The sequence below is a fragment of the Crocodylus siamensis genome, chromosome 1 (genome assembly GCF_052110815.1).
Source record: "Crocodylus siamensis isolate JL-2025a chromosome 1, ASM5211081v1, whole genome shotgun sequence".
Taxonomy (NCBI): Eukaryota; Metazoa; Chordata; order Crocodylia; family Crocodylidae; genus Crocodylus; species Crocodylus siamensis.
Window position 1 is genome coordinate 80,264,973 of NC_143395.1, and position 18,880 is coordinate 80,283,852.

Consider the following 18,880-nt stretch of genomic DNA (forward strand, 5'->3'; position numbering starts at 1 on the left):
AAATTTTAAATACCTATATGTGTTCATAGATTTCATAGACATTAGGGCTGGAAGGGACCTCGGAAAATCATCAAGTCCAGTCCCCCGCCCAAAGGGCAGGAAGTCAGCTGGGGTCATAGGATCCCAGCAAGATAAGCATCCAATTTGCTCTTGAAGGTGTTCAATGTAGGTGCTTGAACCACCTCCAATGGTAGGCTGTTCCAGACCTTGGGGGCTCAGACAATAAAGAAATTCTTCCTTATGTCCAGCCTGAAATGGTCTCATGGTAGTTTATGACCATTTGACCTCATCATCCCTTGGGGTGCTCTGGTGAACAAACGTTCCCCCAGATACTGGTGGTCACCCCGATAAACTTATAGGTGGCCATCAGATCACCCCTGAGCCTGTGCTTTTCCAGGCTAAAGAGCCCAATGGCTCTCAGCCTGTCGTTGTAAGGTCTGTTTTCCTGACCTCTGATCATGCGCATGGCTCTTCTCTGGACTCTCAAGCTTCTCCACATCCTTTTTGAATTGTGGAGCCCAAAACTGGATGCAGTACTCCAGCTGTGGCCTCACCAAGGCCGAGTACAAGGGGAGAAAGATGTCCCAGGATTTGCTTGAGAAGCATATATGGATGCAAGCCAGTGTTTTGTTTGCTTTACTAGCTGCAGCATCGCATTGCAGGCTCATGTTCATCTTGTGGTCAATGATGACCCCCAAGTCTCTTTCTTCCGTAGTGCTAGCCAGCATAGTACTGCTGAGCCTATAAGGATGCTGCAGGTTTTTCCTCCTAAATACCAACCTTGCATGTTGATATGTGCTTTTGGTTTTCTTCATCTATGATGGGTGTGTGATGGGGGGATGTGGTGTTTGTAAACGGGGTGAGAAGGAGTGTGGGGGAAGGTGGGTGGGTGGCTGTGGAGGGGTGTGGGTTGGTCTGTGGGTAGGAGTGGGGCAATTGCTGGGAGCACTGTGATTGTGGGGGAACTTGTGTGGGGGCTGCTCAGGAGGGGTGAGTCCCCCAGCCCCCACAGGGTGCAGACCCCCCAGCATGTAGAATGCCCCCCTTCCTGCCAGGGTCCCAGCTCAACCCTGGAGGGCCCCATCTCCTACCCCCCACAGGATCCCAGACACCTTGGATGGCTTGTACTTGGGGACTGTGTGGAGCCAGGCTGCCTCCTGCTGGCCCCAGGTGGCTCATTTTCCCCGGCCTGGCCTAGCGCATGGGGACCATGTGGAGCCAAGCTGGGTTCTGCTGGCCTTGGGGCTGCTCATGCCACCAGGCAGCCAGGCCGGGCCGGGTCCTGCTGCTCTAGGAAGGGCCGGGCCAGGTGGCAGGACCTGGCGTGGTACGCAGGATCCACGTGCTACACCGGGTCCTGTCACCATGGGCCAGGCCCCAGGGCTGGCGCCTGTCTGTGTCCCCTGTGCCTGTTTGAAGGGGTGAGGACCTGGCCCAGCCCCATGTGGCTCGCTAGTCCAGCTTTGCACCAGAGTGGGTCACAGGGCTTCGGAAGGCACGGCTCCTGTGTGCGCCTCCCAGAGCCATGCAACCCGCTCGGTGCAAAGCTGGACTCATGAGTCTCAGGGATCTGGGCCAGGTCCTCACCCCCTCACTGCCCCCAGGGACATCCCCCCCTGCCACTCTCCAACTCCCCCCACATCCCCCTACCACTCCTCACCCACCCACACCCATGGAACCTCCCCGCAATTCACCTTGGATAGCGCCAGGGGCAGCAGGAACACCAAAGAGATGCTCTAGCCAAAACCAGAGCATCTCTTTTGGAGGATTGACTCTCTGGGTACTGTCTTGAACCATGCCTTGCTCCGCTCTATTGCGGAGCAGTTTTTTTAGACCCCTGGATATCCAGAGGTCTATTTTTCTCCCCATCCTGCAAACTTGCAGCGCAGGGAATATTTTTTCATTCCTGCATGTTCCTGTTGCTCTGCCTCAACGGGGTTTGAGGCAGGACAAGCGGCATGTGTGCACTTGTCTGGACACGCCCTACCAGACCAAAAGGTGGGGGTGAAAGATACAATTAATTCTAATACTTTGGCAACTGCTTATTTAGATAAACTTCTCAATTTCAATGATTTCAGTAGAAATTTTGCCTAAGTAAGCTGCTTTAGATTTGGCTTCACATTGTAGCTTCATTATATTCTGGTGATTTCAGTGGGAACCATAGAAATGAAATGCTGGCAACCCTTGCAAATGTGTGCCCTGTCTCCATTGAAGTGGATGAGTGTCATGCCATTGATCTATTAAGCTAGGTATTCATCTAGTTGGAGCAGGACTATGCTTTAGAAAGTGAGGAATCTTTTTAGCGCTTTCTTGTAAGTAGTAATTTTGGAAAGAAAAAACAATGCTTAATCCTTGGAACACATAGCTCTTTGTCATAACAAAGTTTTAATATTTTCCAATGAAACAAACTGTACATTAACTATAAATATTAGTCCATTCAGTCTATCATTTGCAAGCACATGTACAAAGGCATATTTTTATAAGCATCTTCCCCCTCCAAAAAGTTCCTTTCCTTCTTTGCCTTTTCCATCTTGTAGACTGTTATAACAGTGAGAGTGAGCACCAAAGCAGACTGCTATATGTATGCTGCATGTATTGATGGCTGCTAAAATCAACTTCTGGCTCACAGGTAGTTGATTTTTTTTGCTTGTTTTTTTTTTCACTGACTCCTTGTTTCCATTACCTTGCATACAATGATGGGTATTGAATGCATATCTGAACATATCAGGCAGAGACCTTCTATCCTGTGAACTGCATATTTTTAACAATCCATTTTGGCCTTTTGGTCCATGTTTTATTCATAATTAGAAGACAACTATACAATGACAAAAATGCTTTTGAACAAAGTCTTTCGGCATGTTCTCTAATCATCCAAATGATAAATCTGATTTCCCTCTTGCACTAGCTTCACACTGGTGCAGCTGATGTAACATACTGAATGACATCAATGTAAATGAGAAGGGAATCAGGCCAACTCTAGTTTAACCACTGGAACAAACATATAGGTAAGACATTATTCTCCAAGAAATATAATCTTCTAAAAGCTTGACTTCATTGTGTTTTCAATATTATTTACTTCCCGTTCTGTCATCTTGACTTTGATGCTTGTGGACTGAGACAGACGTTTCTGGAAGTTCCCACTAAGCAGTATGTAAAGGAAAGGGTTAATACTGCTGCTGGCATAGCTAAGGCAGATTGCAGAGTAATAGCTCATATAGAATGCCAGTGTTGGCTGAGAGATGCGCAGATTCACAAGCTGTATCACATGGTATGGGGCAGCACTTACAACGAACATGCCCACCAGCACAAGCACCATCCTGGTTAGTCTCATGACCCTTTGTCTTGGGATACCGGTGTTGTAACTGCAACACAAACATGAACTGCGCTAACTGTAAAATATCAAGTGTTGAAAATAATGGAAAGGGAAATGCAGATCAGTGAAAAGCAAGTACCATAGGTTAAATACATTTGGGATATAAGCAGGGACAAAGAACAGTACAAGTTTCCCTTGATTTATGCAAGTTCTATTTATGCAAATTCACTCGTATACGATGACCCTCTATATGCCCGAAATTTGTTATATGTGAGGTAAATTCTCTCTTATGTGATCAGCATAAGCATGCTGCCCCTCCCCGAAGCAGGTAAATCTGTGAGTTTGTGATGGGAGGGGGCAGGGCCACGAGTGGAGGGATTGGTGAGGGGAAGGGAAAGGAGTAAGGTGAGTGGAAAGGGCCATTGGGCCAGGGCTCCACTTACCCCAGCCCATGCTCCAGTAGCCCCGGGAGTAGACGAAGCCAGCTACCTGTAGCTGCTGGGCTGCACCATGCCCTGAACCCCCCGGGGCTCTGCTTCCCCCAGGGCACCGGGCACCGAACCCACCAGCGCAGCACAGCCCAGCAGCTGCAAGCAGGCGGCATCTGCTGTTCCTGGGGCTGGAGAAGGGGTGGGTGGCAGCTTGCAGCAGGATGAGAGCAGGCTGGGGCCAGTGGCCACTGCAGACTGGGGCCGGCAGTGGCACTGGGTTCTGCCCAGTGTTCAGGTTGGGTCACGGCAATGGGACTGGGGCTGCTGCCACCCCAAAATTCACTGTAGCCCACCCCCCCAGCACTGCCACTGAGCACTGGGAAGAGCCCCAGCCTGCAGCAGCTGCTGGCCTCAGCCTGTTCTTGTCCTGCTGTAGGCTGCCACCTGCCCCTGCTGCAGTCCCAGGAGTGGTGGACGCAATCGGCTTGCAGCCTCTGGGCTGCGCTGTGCCGGGGGAATTTGGGGCATGATGCCCAGGGGAATCGGAGCCCCAGGAGGTTTGGAACATGGTGCAACTCACTGGCTGCAGGCAGCTGGCGTCAGCCACTCTTGGGGCTGCTGCAGCAGGGGCTGCGGGGAGTGAGGAGAAGTGGAGCTGTGGGGTGAGTGGGGAGAAGTGGGGTGAGTGGGGCTGCCACCTGCCCTGACTGCCAGGAAGAGCACAGTGCTGCCCCTGCTGCAGTCCCGGGAGTGCCAGACGCTGCCTGCTTGCAGCCGCTGAGCTGCCCTGCGCACCTCACCCCGCCCCTTCCCTAGTCCCAGCCTCACTCCCTCCCTCCCTCACCACCATGGGAATGCATCCCTCTCTGTTCCACTGTAAACTGGGTTTGCTTTATGTGAATTCAATTTATGCGCTGTCCTCTGGGAACACATCTACCGCATAAATCGAGGGAAACCTGTAACTTAATTTTTATTTCAGTGGGCATTAATTGTCAGGGTTACATTTGATCCTAAAGATTCTTTGATCCTAATGGTGCAGAGAAATTGTGGAGTTTTCTATACACTAATGTGATGACAATTTGTTTGGGTCAGATTATAGTAGGCAGCTGCAGATCCTCTGTATCATGGTATACGTGTAAGAGGTCTAGTCTGGTGCCTGATAAATCTGCCTGTAAAGAGTCCTGTGACTATCACACCAAGACCTTTGACACATATGCCTAGGCAAGAGTATGGAGGAGTAGAGGCTGCCCAAGACCTACCATTACCCTTTTAGATTGATACAGAATCCAAAGGCCAGACTGAGTCGGGATATTCAGTGCCTCAATGGTTGTAGCTTCTTCCAGAGACCAACAGATAAGAACTGCCAGTACGCACAAGGCTGTGGGAGCTAGGGTTCTGAGGTGCCTTACATTTGCCTTATTTGTAAGGTTGCAACATTGTGGCATTTTATAGGAGTTACCCCGCTACAAGTAGCCTCACCACATTGCCACCAGGCCATCCAGTCGGATGGATTTTACAGTCAGAATGTGGTGAGCCAAATAATAGAACAATTCTTATGTTGCAAATCACTTAGAAAGACCACAACAGATCAGGATGCTTTTAGTGCTATGGATTCCCTTTTGAAATCTCTGGGTTTATTTTGTGAATTCTGTTTGCACACTTAAGAGTGCTAACATTGCATGGCAATCTGAGGCACCCTTGAAAGGATCCCCCTAGACCCCCCAGAGTCCCCTAGGGTGCTGTGGCTCAGTGGAGTTTGGCTTTACAGTGCCTCTGCCCTTGTGTGAATCTAAGCTTTGACCCATTGACCCAGTCTTTCTATCACTGATCATGAAGCTGAATTATGAAATACTTTGAATGATACTTTACCATCCTGCTTTCTTGTTTTGCTGATACATTTCCCATGTGTAACACAAAATTAGAATGTAGCAAACGAATATCAGTGGTAAAGGAAAAAAGAAAGTTGTTATAGTGAAATAAAGTGTGTACCTATAAAACAGACAGAAGAGACAGTGTGGTTACACATATATCTTATATGTTATGATTATCTTATGAATATGAATAAATATGTTTATTCCCATTAGGAATTACATACCCAGAGCTATAAATGAAATCAATGGGAGCTGACAGTGTTCAGCATTTTTCAAAATAAACTCAAAAGTTGCTTCAGCTAGGCTCTCAAAAGTAGGCATGCAAATTTAGAGGCTTCTGAAAAGTTTGATCAGAACATATTTATAAAATAAAACACAAAATGTATATTTACAGGTCATATACTTTGCGCATAATTCTGAATGAACTGAGAACAGATAGTTATAAACTGAGTAAAATAAAGAGAATTTTTTTTCAAAAGTATTTACTATTGATTTAACAGTCTGGTGATTGGCAATGATAAAATTCCCACCAAGTTCTATTATTACTACTACTTCTACCATTATTATTACCACAAAAGCTATCACCTTAAACTGAGAGGCAGGTCTGAAAATCCTGATCTTTAATAATATATTCCATAGACAATTCATAAGATCAATAGGACGGTAGGGCTGGAAGGGACCTCAAGAGATAATCAGGTTCAATCCCACTTTGAGGCATGATTAAGCAGACATTATTGATAGATATTTGTGTAACATTCTTAAAAACCTCCAATGAAAGGAATTCCACAGCCCTCTTAGGCAGCCTATTTCCCTTGCATTTCAATCCTTATAGTTAAGAGGTCTTTCCGAATACTGAACCAAAATCTCTGTCTGCAAAGTAAGCCAATTACTTCTTGCTCTGCATCAAGGGCCACTAATTGCTACCCTCTTAAAGCCTATTAAATGTTTGGAGACTGTTGTCATGCCTCCCTTCCCTCCAAGTCGTTTCTTTTCTAGTGAAAATAAAATTAAGCCCCTTCAGAGGCCTCATATTTTAAACATTTGATAGTATTTGCTTTTTTTCTTTTGGATTCTTTCATTTGCTTACAACTTCCTTAGAGTTTGGGACCCAAACTATGGCCCACAGGCTGGATCTGGCCGTTGGAGCCATTTTATCTAGTAGGGGTAGGGGGTTGGTGGTATTTCTGCAGTGGGGGGACTTGGCACATGAAGCAACTGAGCCATGGGTAGAAGCAGTGACATTAACACCGTGGGGAGGAAAATAACGATTGTGGCTGTGGCCGCAGAATAGAGGCAGCAGCATGGGCTGGGTTGGCAGAGGCCTGTGCTCGGAGATAAACTGTGTTATAGTGGCACCCTGCTGCAAAAAGCTGCTGACCCCTTCTGTATGAGGACTAAGCGGTCCTAAATAGAATGAAATAATTACCTTCTTTCTAATATGCTCCATATTTTCTGGAAATGGCAGTATGCTGTTGATCATGTTCATTTTGTGGTCCACTGTAACTAACAGATTGTTTTTGTTTTTTTTTTGACATTCCCTTGCCTACCTACTTATTTGTTATTATCAAGGTATAATTGCATTTTTTTCTATTTCAGTTTTGTTTTATTGATTTCAGACCATTTATCCAACTTAGCAAGATTATTTTAAATTTTAATTCTATCCTTTAAAATTCTGGTAACCACTCCCACCTTGGATTCATCAGCAACTTTGATAAGTATACTCTCCATCATCCAGTAATAAGGAAAATGATTCCTGAACAGAACCCTGCTGGACCTTGCTTGATATGATCTCTCAGAATGACCAAGTTTGGTTATGTGGGACTGAAGTCAAGATAGATCACATCTCCTGATTCATCCTTATCCAATGGATCAGCTAACCAGTCAAAGAAGGACGTTAGATTCTTTTAACACGATTTGTTCTTGAAAAATTTAGGATGGCTATATCACATTATTATCTTCTAAGGGTAAGCCTATACTGTGGCTGTGATGTATCCCAGAGAGGACAGCCCAACCATACCCTACGTATCTGCTAATACACACGCACTCCAAACTAAAAAAATACATCAGTGAAGATGCTCTGGGGTCGTCTTCTGCAGCTGCTGTCAAGCTATCAATATCTGCCGTACTTGAGTGCTGCTACTGGGATGATTCTGGAAAGTCCTCAGTGGTGTATTTCTGAGTTTGGAATAATGGGCAGGAGCTTTAAATGAGGCATACTTGAGGCTACTCCAACTGGGATATGCCACTACTGTGGTGTAAACACACCCACGCTGCTTACAAATGTGATTGTTCAATCTACTTAATATCTGTCCGGCTGTTTAAGTTAGGTTGGTGGGTCTGTAATTCAGTAGTTTCTCCTTTCCCCCCTCCTTAAAAATAGGTACCATTTCTGTCCATCTCCATTCCTCTGGGACCTTACCTTTTTGAGTTCACATAGATAATCACTAACAAGTCCTTGGTTAGTTCCCTGAATAATTTAAAGTGAATTCTATCAGGTCCTAGCAACCTGAATACATCGAAGTTACTGAAGTATTCTTTAGCTGCATTTTATCTATTCTGATTTGTGCTTCAAACCTCTTGCTTATTAATATAATTAATTGCTCACAATTAACAACCCCCAATTTTTGGTTTTTTTTGTGAAGACTGAAGCAATGAATATTTGTCTTCCTGGTTTGATCAGTTCTCTTTCTTTCTCTGTTAAGAAATAGCGTTTCTTATTTTTATGTTCCTGCCTAGTTGTAATTCATCTAGCGTGTTCCAGTTCCACAAATGAGACAGGAACCTATAGACTGGGCTCCCAAACCTGGGAGGATCAGGTATGTATTTTGAAGAGTACAGGCTATTATTTTTTCATCACCTATATTCTCAAACTAGCAGAGTGTGGTTAGTGATCATGGGGCACGTCTGTAGAAAAAAACAGTTGCCTAGTTCCAACCAGAGGATAAGTACATGAGGTCAAGCCTTCAGCTCATGTTCAGCTCCACTGAATTCCATAGTGCTGAAGACATATATAGTAATTATAAAATCCAAGTGTGCTTTAGAAGTCATGGTGTCCTGAAAAGCTAAGTAAAAGACCAAAGTTTACCTCATGCTTTCACTCTTGTCAGGGGATAGTAATGCTGCAGACAAACTGGGCCAGACCTTCAAAGGATATAAATCAGAACTGAAATCAACAGTGGGCACATCTATATGTGCCCCTGATTGTGCAGTACCCACGCAGTTTTCGACCCTACTCCACAGCAGCTGTGGCATCACAGCTAGTGCCTGCTGATGCTATATCGCTGTAGCAACAAGCTACATTGCCATAGCATCTGGTGTAGATGTGCCCAGTATCACCCTAACTTACACGAGGGGACTATCTGGAGCATTTTAAAATCTTACCAAAGTACGTGGTCAGGTGATGTTAAATCAAAAGCACAACTTTCCAAACCATCTTTGAATTTGATTACTTTTGTGTAGACCCACGCAGGAAATACCAGAATAAGAGAAGCTATCCAAAGGCATAAATTGACTTGAATGGTCTTAGATATTGTTCTCAGGTGGGTGAGGCGAAATGGTTGGACAAGAGCCAAGTATCTATAAAAACAGATAAAAGAACAAAATTATGGAGAATCCTCATGTTGTGGTTCCTAAAATCATGAATAAATAAAATAACCAACCAAAGCTGCATTTCAAAAGTTGTCAGTTGTTACACACAGGAGGAAAACATTCTCTGAGTCTTTTATTCAAGTAGTGCTTTTACGAACCCACAAGGGCAGTTATGATTTAGGCTTTTCCCCCAAAGTCCTTTAATAGCTCTTACAAAGCTTTTTCATAAGCTGTGGATCTGAAGGAAGTAGATTTCAGAAGTCATCTGTATAAGGAGTTAGCAAAGACAAAAACCTTGATTGGGTTCTTGGAAGGCATTGGAAATTTCTTGGAAGGCATTGGAAATTTCATCACTGACCCATTATTTTGCAACAAAATTAAAAGATGCCGTGGCATATCTGAATGATAGATTTGTTAAGCTAGTTGTTTATAGAATGTTAAGGCATCTACTATCAATATGGCCAATGAAATAGGATCAGAACATTTCAGGGTTTACAGACCAAAAAGTAACCTTCAGTTATCTATAGTTTTATCAAATTCAAATGCAATTTCATGACCTGTGTATGCTGTAAAATGTTAAAGGTAACTTTTCTATATCAGCTCAAAGTAGATTAAAGTTGGTAATCCATTAACTGAAAAGCTTCAAATTAAATACAACAATTCATATAGCCACAAATCTGACTTTAAATTCTTTTTTTCTAGGAATATCACCAGGGGTATCTGTGTGATGGGCATTAAAGTGTATTGAATTTGACATCCTTTTTTAATTCCAGTTATGTACAGTCTATTAATAGCATGGCAGCTTGGTTCACATATAAATGTTTTGTTTTGTGGAGAATGCATTGTAATGTGCAGGGAAATTCCATTTTGTTGGTGAAAAATGTAAGGTTAAGGACAAGAAATGCAAAATCTGCCAACACATCTCTACCACACCCACAATAACTACACCCCACAACAAAACCACCACCATTCCTGGATCTTGCACTTGCACCTCCAGAAATGTTTTATATCTCATTCAGTGCACCAAATGCCTTGACAAGAAAATATGTAGGAGAAACCAAACAACAACTGCACACCAGAATGAACACATACTGAAAATCTATTAAAGACAAGAATACCCAGCTATCTGTGGGAGCACACTTCTCACAAGACTATCATTCTTTCCAATCTCTCAGTTCTAATCCTCAAAGGGAATTTACAGAACACCTTTTGTAGATGAGCCCATGAACTTCACTTCATGAATCTACTGCATACAAATAATCATGGACTCAATATAGACATTGGATTTATGACACATTACAACCTGCCTGACATCTGATTCGCCAGGTACCTGCCAGACCTGACCTCTTACACTTTCTCCCCTGTCCCTTTTTTACCTCCCTTCCATATCTTCCCTTTGGCTTCCTAATTTCCAGCTATTTCTTTTTTTTTTTATAGACAGTCTCTTTACTGTAGAGTCTCCCTTATTCACCTTTGGCTTTTTACACCCCACCCTGCCTTCCCTGCTCCAACTTTTATTTTCCTAATTTATACCTATTTACATTTTCACTGACATCCTGTCACACTTTTAGCTTCTCTCATTCCTTGGCACCTCAGAACAACAAAGACTTCATATGTCTGAAGAAGGATAATTGCACCTGAAAGCTTGCTAAGAACTTTCTTCCAACTACTAAGTTGGTCTAATAAAAGACATCACATCTACTCAAAGAACCCTGCCTGCCTAAGGCTAAGTTCTACATTTCTGTGGGTGCATCTACGCAAGACACAAAGTAGCATAGTTTGCTGTGCAGTAAGCATATGTGTCTACACATGCACATACTTACTGCTCAGTGAACCTTGCTAATAGTGAGTAAATTTGGTACCTGCAAATGCAAGAAGCAAATTTACTCATGAGTAGCTACTGTGCAGTAATGCTTGTGTAGATGCCAGACCAGGAGCAAATCTGCTTCCAGTCAGCCAGCCACCAGGAGGCGGGAGATTGCTTCCTGCCCCCAGGACCTGCCTGCTGCTGGGGCAGGCTCCACCACCAGAGCCCAGGCAGGGACTACATCCTCCTGCCCCAGCAGCTGGCAGTTCCAAGCCTCACACTCTTTGAGATTGCTATCAGATCCTTATCTCCCAGCACCAGCTCCATGTTTGCAGTGTTTAGGTTGAGAGATAAGGATCTCCCAGCCTGGGCCTTTCAGTTGTGAAGCTGGAAGCTTGTTCCCCATCCAGTTCTATGCATGCAGAGCTGAGCAGGGAATAGGTTCCCCATCTTGTTCCCCACCCAGCTCTATGCTTGTGGAGCTGAGTGGGGAACAGGCTCTTCAGGCCCCACCCTGTGATCATGGAGTGAAAGGTAGGAACTATCTAGGTTATGGGCAGATCTTATCCCCCTGCCCCATCTGCCAGTGGAGCAGCTAGTAGTGAACTACTACAGGAGGGGCCTGAACAGATCATCTAGCCTGAACCCCTGCCACAGGCAGGAATGAATGCTGGGTTCACAAGACCCCAGACAGGTGATTATCCAACCTCCTCTTGAATTTGCCCAAGGTAGGGGCGAGGACGACTTCCCTGGGAAGTTGGTTCCAGATTTTGGCCACCCTAACTGTAAAATATTGACTTCTGATTCTCTAACCTAAACCTGTTCTCCATCAGCTTATTACCAGTGTTCCTTGTCACCCTAGATGGTGCTGGGGAGAAAAGGGTTCTACCTCTTATTTTCTGTTGATCTCCCCTGATGAGTTTGTAGGCAGCCACCAGGTCCCCCCTCAGCCTCCTCTTGCTGAGGCTGAACAGGTTCAGGTCCCTCAGTCTCTCCTCATAGGGCCTGTCCTGTTGCCCTCTCACCAAAGGGATGGCCCTCCTCTGAACCCTCTCCAGGCTGGCCACATCCTTTTTAAAGTGCGGCGCCCAGTACCTTATCTCAACACCTGCCTGACCAAAGTCTCATAGAGGGGGAGTATGACCTCTCTGGACCAACTTGAGATGCATCTTTGGATGCATGACAAGATATGGCTGACCTTGATGGCTGTGGTCTGGCATTGGCAGCTCATGTTCATCTTGGAGTCAATAATGACTCCAAAATCCTGTTCTGCCTCTGTGCTTTCAAGAGGGGAACTCCCCAGCCTGTATATATGCTGTGGATTCCTCCTCTGTTATAATATTAATAGATTAACATATCTATTTTAACCCACCATCTTCTTAACCTCCAGCCACAAGAAAAGCAGAGAAGAGGAGGGAGATCTGAAAAGAAGATTTTTTGCATTAAATGTTGTTCAGGGACTCAAGTAGGGTGGAACAGAATTTCATTTAGGTGCCTAGTTGACTATGTACCTAATAGGTAGAAAAGAATCTGGCCCTAAGAGTCTAGTGACAGAATTAGGCAGCAGTAAAAGACAGGTTAAACCTAAGCAATTAGGTTTATCAAAATTAAAGTGGGCATCAGAAAGCATATAATTCAGAAGTATACGATGATAAAGAGATAAAGGAAACAGTAATCAGGGCAGTATGCTCAGGACTAAATTCAGGTGCAATTTGGTGGAGGGGAAGGGGTGGGGGGGAGGTGATCTGAGCTTCCCAAAACTAAAAAGCATATTAACATCTTATTATCAGGGGGAAAAATAAACATGGTACCAAACTCCATCGGTACCTTGGAAATTGAGAAAAATTGCTTGAAATCCACTCTGCTGATTTGCTTCCATAGGAGAAAAGTGTTCCAGATCCTATCTTCAGACTAACAGGTTGAAAAAATGGGACTAGGTAAAATCTCAGGTTGTGGATTTTACTTTTAAGTAAAAGGGGAAAAAACACTATTTTCTCTCCCTGCCATCTATCCCTATTAGGCCTGAGGTGTCCACATAAAATATGACATTAGAAGATTTAATTTCTTATAACCGACATATCAAATCAGCCAAAGGAAGAGAAACAAGCAGAAGCCATAAGCTATAAAGAGATTTTTATCTCAAAATGAAAGAATAGACAGATATTCTATTAAGACCACTAAAGACTCTTCTATTACTATTGATTTTCCTTGGAATGTTTTCAGATATTATGGTGATGGGTGAAAGAATAAAATTCCAAAATAGATATATTAAAAATTAAAATATCAGGATAACATAAGACTAAGGCATAGTTGCACAGAGTTTAGTTTCATAACAATAATACTCTTTTGCTGATAAAAAGCAAGTCATAGGATTTCTGTATGTTAACTTGAAGAAAGTCAATTCTCACAAAAGTGGGACTGGAAAAATCCTGGTTAGAGCTGCTAGGTTTAAATGATATAATAAAGTGTCAGTAGCTTAAATGTCGTAATTGGGGAAAATGTGATGATAAAAATTTGCTCCTGGGCACATCTACAAGTGCAGTTAATGTGCAGCAATATACTCTGGCACATATTGCATCAGAGTTTATTGGTCATAGGCACTGTGTTTGAAAGTGGCAAGTTGGGCTGGGTCAGAGCAGCAGGGATCCAGGGGGTCAGCTTGTCAGCCCAGGGCTGCTCCAACCCAGCTCACTATGTTGTGGAGAGGCTGGCTGGGGCAATAGTGTTGCAAGGTGTTCCAGTGTGGGGCTAGCTGGCAGGCAGCCCCAGCACTGAAGCATCCTTCTGCCCCAGCCAGCCTCATCAGCATGTATATGTACATTGCTGCAAAATAAAAAACACGGCTGCAGGATAAACACTTTTATTTATAACTACTAACCTGCAGCAGAGTTAGTTTATTCTGTCCTAATAGCACTGCACATATAGACATCGAGCTGTTTACTGCAGAGCTAATTAGGCAAGCTCATGGCTGGTCAACGTAGTGGTCTGTCCACCTGTCTAGGGCAGTCTGCACTCATTCACCTGCCCCATCTTGCTGTTTACAAATACTGATTGAGTACTACAGGAGGCTGCCCATTTAATCCCCCATTGCATAGGGTGATATACATGGCTCCAGCCTTCCCTATACTGTGTTCCATGCCTTTCAGATGGCATCCAAATTTCTATTACTCTGTCTCAAACCCAGTTTCAAAATGTCTAAGGGCTTACTGGGGTCTCAACTCCTCTGCCTCCCTCACTGAGGCTCACACTCATGCCCCCCTTCACTGGAGCTCACTCAGCTAACTACCTGTGGGGCTGTCCTATATGCAGTCCTTCAGGTCTCCCTTGTGGCCCTACTCTGCATGCCCCGTTCAGCCCTTCAAGTCACCCCTGCAACCCTACTATGCACCAAATTGTGCAGCCCTTCAGATCACCCTGATAGCCTACTCTGTGCAGCCTAACTTCACTTGACTCCTTTGCCCCCTTGCTTGGGTCACTCTTTGGACCCCCTGCACTGAGGTCCCAGGGGCTTACACCCCATGGCCTCAGGTGTCCAGAGACATGCCTGGCCCCACTCTTCCTGTCCCTACTCTGGGTCACCCATCAGGTTGTGGGGGCTGGGGCTATAAGGCACAACTTACCTTTCACTGGGGAGGGAACTGGCATGGCATTTTATGGGGACCACCCCACCATGGGTGAACCCACTACACCATCTACTCCAGCAAGGTGTAGTTTTTGGTCATGCTCCAGGACCAGGACCCCCCTCTATCCCCACAGCTCCTTCTCTGTACTTCCAAGATGTCACAAGCAGCCACTCTGGCTGGGTGGTGTTCTTCTGGCTCCTTGCAGCACACCACTAGCTCAGCCCTGAGGGCCTGAGTTAAAATGAAGGCTGTTCAGCCCCCTCCTCCTATCACAAGGCCCTCCTGCAGTCATGTGACCACCTCATCAGTGCTGGTCTGCACCTGCTGGCTGCCCTGACTGTTCCAGCCCTTGAAGTGGCAGGCACCAAAGGAGCCAGAGATCAGTGGGAAATTCTGGCTCAAACTATGTGCATCCATGGCTGCATATAAAGAAATGAATCCTACATACTCATTCAAGGGTCACTCTGTTTCTGGTATAGGGCAACCATCCATCCCTAATTGGGTGTGACAGTCCTGAAACTTCAATATCAAGCCCTAGTCCAGGGATGAATGACTCCAGGACAGTTTCTATCCTGGATTCCCTTTGGCGCACTCATCAATGGTCCCAGTATTATGTGCAGGGATCCATTTTCCATTCACCATGGAAAAATGTGGATTTTCTCCTTGCTGCTGTGTGCATAGAGAGAACATAAAAAGAGAACAGAAAATGTAGATGTGCAAAGAACTCAGATGTGCACAGAACTTATGGTCATAAGAATTTAACACAAGACCTAAGACTTTGCTAATAAAATCAAATTAATATCAGGAGGTTTCTCAAAAATGATGTACATGACCTGCAGGCAGAAGCAACTATAAAATGTCTGGACACCTGTAGAATGTTATGATGGATTGAAGAGGTGACCAGCAAACTGCCTGCCATTGACTGGGACTTATTAGACTTGTTAGCTGCAGTGTGTGTGTTGAGTTGCAGCAAAACCTTAAGAAGTGAAAAATATAGCTCCAGAAGGAAATCAAATGGTTACAGATCATAGCTGCCTCAATACAGAAGAGGACCAGTTGGAGGAACTCATTAAGACCTGCTATGTACAACAGTATTTTCCCCAGTTTGCAACTCAGAGGAGGGCAGATGAGCTGTTTAAGGTCAGATAACATGAGGAAATTCCCCTGGAAAGGTTATTTGGTTTAGTTCAATGCAGTTCAAATGAATAAGAGGATGGACAGAATATGAAGTTGCTGCGAGCCAGCTTCGGCAGCCAAGCTCTGATGGTGCTGCAGAATTTACCCCAGAGAAAAGACTGAGTTATCCAGACCTTGTATAAATCCTTGACAGCCATCCCCCTGCACTGGCTGTGCATCTGAGCCAACTGTCCATCTGAGCTATCCATCTGAGCTGGTTATGGCACAGTTAAGAGTTAGAAGGAGATAGAGAAAAAGAAACCTCATCTGAACTGGCAAAAGACCTGAGAGGACCTGTGTTGCCGGCATACATAAACAGAATCATACTACTGGAAAGAACATCCAGAGAGGACTTCCAGGGTAATTTGGTAATGGACCAATTTATAGGATGCTTAGCTGACCTTTAAATCACAAAGCAAGATCAGTGAAAGGAGGTCAGAGACAATCCACATTAATTACCACATTAGTTCAGTTTCCTATTGTAAGAATATACCAAAAGGGGAATCAGCTGCTAATTAAGAAGCCAGATATTAGTAGTCCACTTGGTACAGCTCTGTGTCTAATAATCATGACGGGAAAGGAAATTATAACTTGATCTGTGAGTTTATTAAATGATTTATTACATAAACTTACACACATAAATACACATATGTAATTTTCCTTGTTTTCAGGAAATACATACTTTTTCTGAAAACAAGGAAAATTGCCAGTAATGTAAAAAATATGGGCAGCAGTTCAGTTAATGGCTAGTATAGCATTTATATGCTAGAGACAGAAATTATACATAAGCCAGTATAAGCACTCAGATAAACCAGTTCAAATCTGTAACACAACAGAAGTTCAGTGCACATAAATTGCTTTCAAAATGGCCAAAACCAGTTTAAGATAAACCTGGAAGGATGTAGTATCAGACTTAACTGATTTAGGTTAAATAAGTTTATTTAACTTTTGGTCCAGATCTCCTCCAGATTCAAGTTAACTCACAGTCCCCCAGTATCCCAGGATGCTTTGTACCTCTCTTGCAACCTCTCCCCCCGCCCCCCCCAGAGGATGGGCTGGTTAGCCTTGGACTAAGCTGTCTGCTGCAGCCAAGCAGGGAGGCATTCTATAGTGTTTTCCAACTTCTGGCTTTGGCCACTGCAGGCATGTGGCTGCATTTCTGGAATCAAAAGTGAATGGCTGTTTGCTTGCTAATTGGTTCAATCTATACAACTTATACTAATCCATGAAGATTGAATCAATTCAGCCTCACGCTTTTTGACTTTATGTACTTAGTCATAAGAAAATATCAGGGCTATATTTACCTGCTCCTGTCCCTTTAAGGATTGAAAGTCTGCTGAAGAAGTCATGAAAATACACTTGAAGTGTGGGAGGGTGCTTCTGTACAGTTAGGCACTGAAAGGACTGCAGTAATGGAGCTTGTGCAAGGAGTTCCTTTCCTTCTTTCATTCTTCTTTTGATATTAAGTTTAATATCATCTGAGAGCTTATCATTTGAGCAGCCAGAAAACAGTGAATTGCAGTGATCTGACTTTCCTTAGCTACATCTATGCCCTGGGGGTTTATGCTTTTTTATCTATGGTGGCAGCCGTAAGAAGGTCAGCTGCCCAGTGTATGACAGCTTTGCTGGCAAAAGGGTGTCTTTTGCTGCCAAAGGGAAGCTGGCTTCCCTGGACATCCAAGGCCCTGTTGGCTGGCAGATTTGAGTTCTGCTTTCAGGGGTACATCAGCTATGGGGTGAGAGATTTTCACACCTGAAATATCTCTGCTGATATAACTTTATAATGTGGACAACAGCTCAAAGATAAGCATTCAGAAGAGAGATCTGTGGACTGCTCCAGGAAAAGCTGCCAATGAAGATCTGTTTACAAGCACTCTGGCTGAGAGAAACACAGAGGACTTTCATGTATGTAGATGTATGGATTTTTATATCAGGGGAAGAACTGAGCAATTTACAAAATCTGTGATTCTCTGGGACCAACTGGAGTCAGAACTGAAGAATAAATAATATGTTGTTTGAATAAAACATAAAAATAAAATTAATCAAAAATCACTTGCAGCAAAAAGGTGGAAAAAATGGAAGATCAGAGACTGTGACATAGCTAAAATTAAATGATATGACTATATACAAATGAGAGACAGCAGGCTTAAAAATTAAAATGGTGTGGAACATGTTTTTTAGGAAACCAGGAAATAAATTAAAAACCAAACCCCTGTGAAAAATCTGTTATCTGCAACCCAGCAAGGAGAACTAATTTTAAAGGGCTTTAAAACAACAGGACTCTCCAAAGCAGTTCAACTTATTAAATTGAGATTCTGCCGTGACATGCAAAAGGAGAGAGGCAGTAATAAGTCTGCCCAAGACTGAGCCTTGGGAGCTAGGTGGGGAGAGAACCTACTCCATCTCTAAAACTGGGGCAGGTCTATTTTATGGACAAAGGCTGAAAACTGAAGTTTATTTGCCAGTATCCAAAAGAGCACAAAAGTCAGAAGAATCACCAGAAGATTTTCTGGGCTGAGTACTTGACTAGAAACCAGATGTACCATTTCCATCACAAGAAGCTGAATCTAACTCTGCCCTTATACAAAATATGTTCTTTTATTCAATTCTGACAGAGGCCTTTGACAGATGTTAAGTTTAAAGTGCAATGGGATCTAAGGTGTGATGCCAAAAATCACACCTTCTATCATGCCACATGTGCTTGGTAAAACATGTGATTTTGGGATCATGGCTTAGATCTCTATTGTGCCTTACTTGTCAGTGCAGTGGGAATCTGGGATTATGCTCCTGGGTTCCTCAACACCAGCAAATTTAAACCTAGGTGCTGACAAGCTCACCATATGCTGTGACCTATGAAACCATGTATGCTGTCTTGCTGGATGGCATATGTGATTTTTACAGGACCTGGCTCATGGGGACCTCAGGATCATTTTGCTGGGACAGGACCCTGGACTCTGGGGCTCCCCATGTGGGATCCTAACACTCTGCTGAGTATCGAGATATGCCATGGGCCACCCCTGACTGGCCACATATTCAACTTGAGGTGTGATACAACATTGTCTTATATTATA

The 18,880-nt window shown here is 44.1% G+C and overlaps 1 protein-coding gene across 1 annotated transcript in view; it reads right to left on the bottom strand.

Annotated features, from left to right (window-relative positions):
- Positions 1 to 2,495: 2,495 nt before the first annotated feature.
- The window catches only part of MCHR2 (melanin concentrating hormone receptor 2), a 61,557-nt gene continuing 45,172 nt past the window's right edge, over positions 2,496 to 18,880 (bottom strand). The window contains exons 4-6 of the mRNA XM_090031412.1: positions 8,997 to 9,191; positions 5,614 to 5,733; positions 2,496 to 3,362 (exon numbers count right to left, since the gene is read on the bottom strand). Of these exons, the coding sequence (XP_089887538.1) occupies positions 3,038 to 3,362; positions 5,614 to 5,733; positions 8,997 to 9,191 (640 nt within the window). The 3' untranslated portion in view covers positions 2,496 to 3,037. The remainder of the gene's footprint in view (positions 3,363 to 5,613; positions 5,734 to 8,996; positions 9,192 to 18,880) is intronic.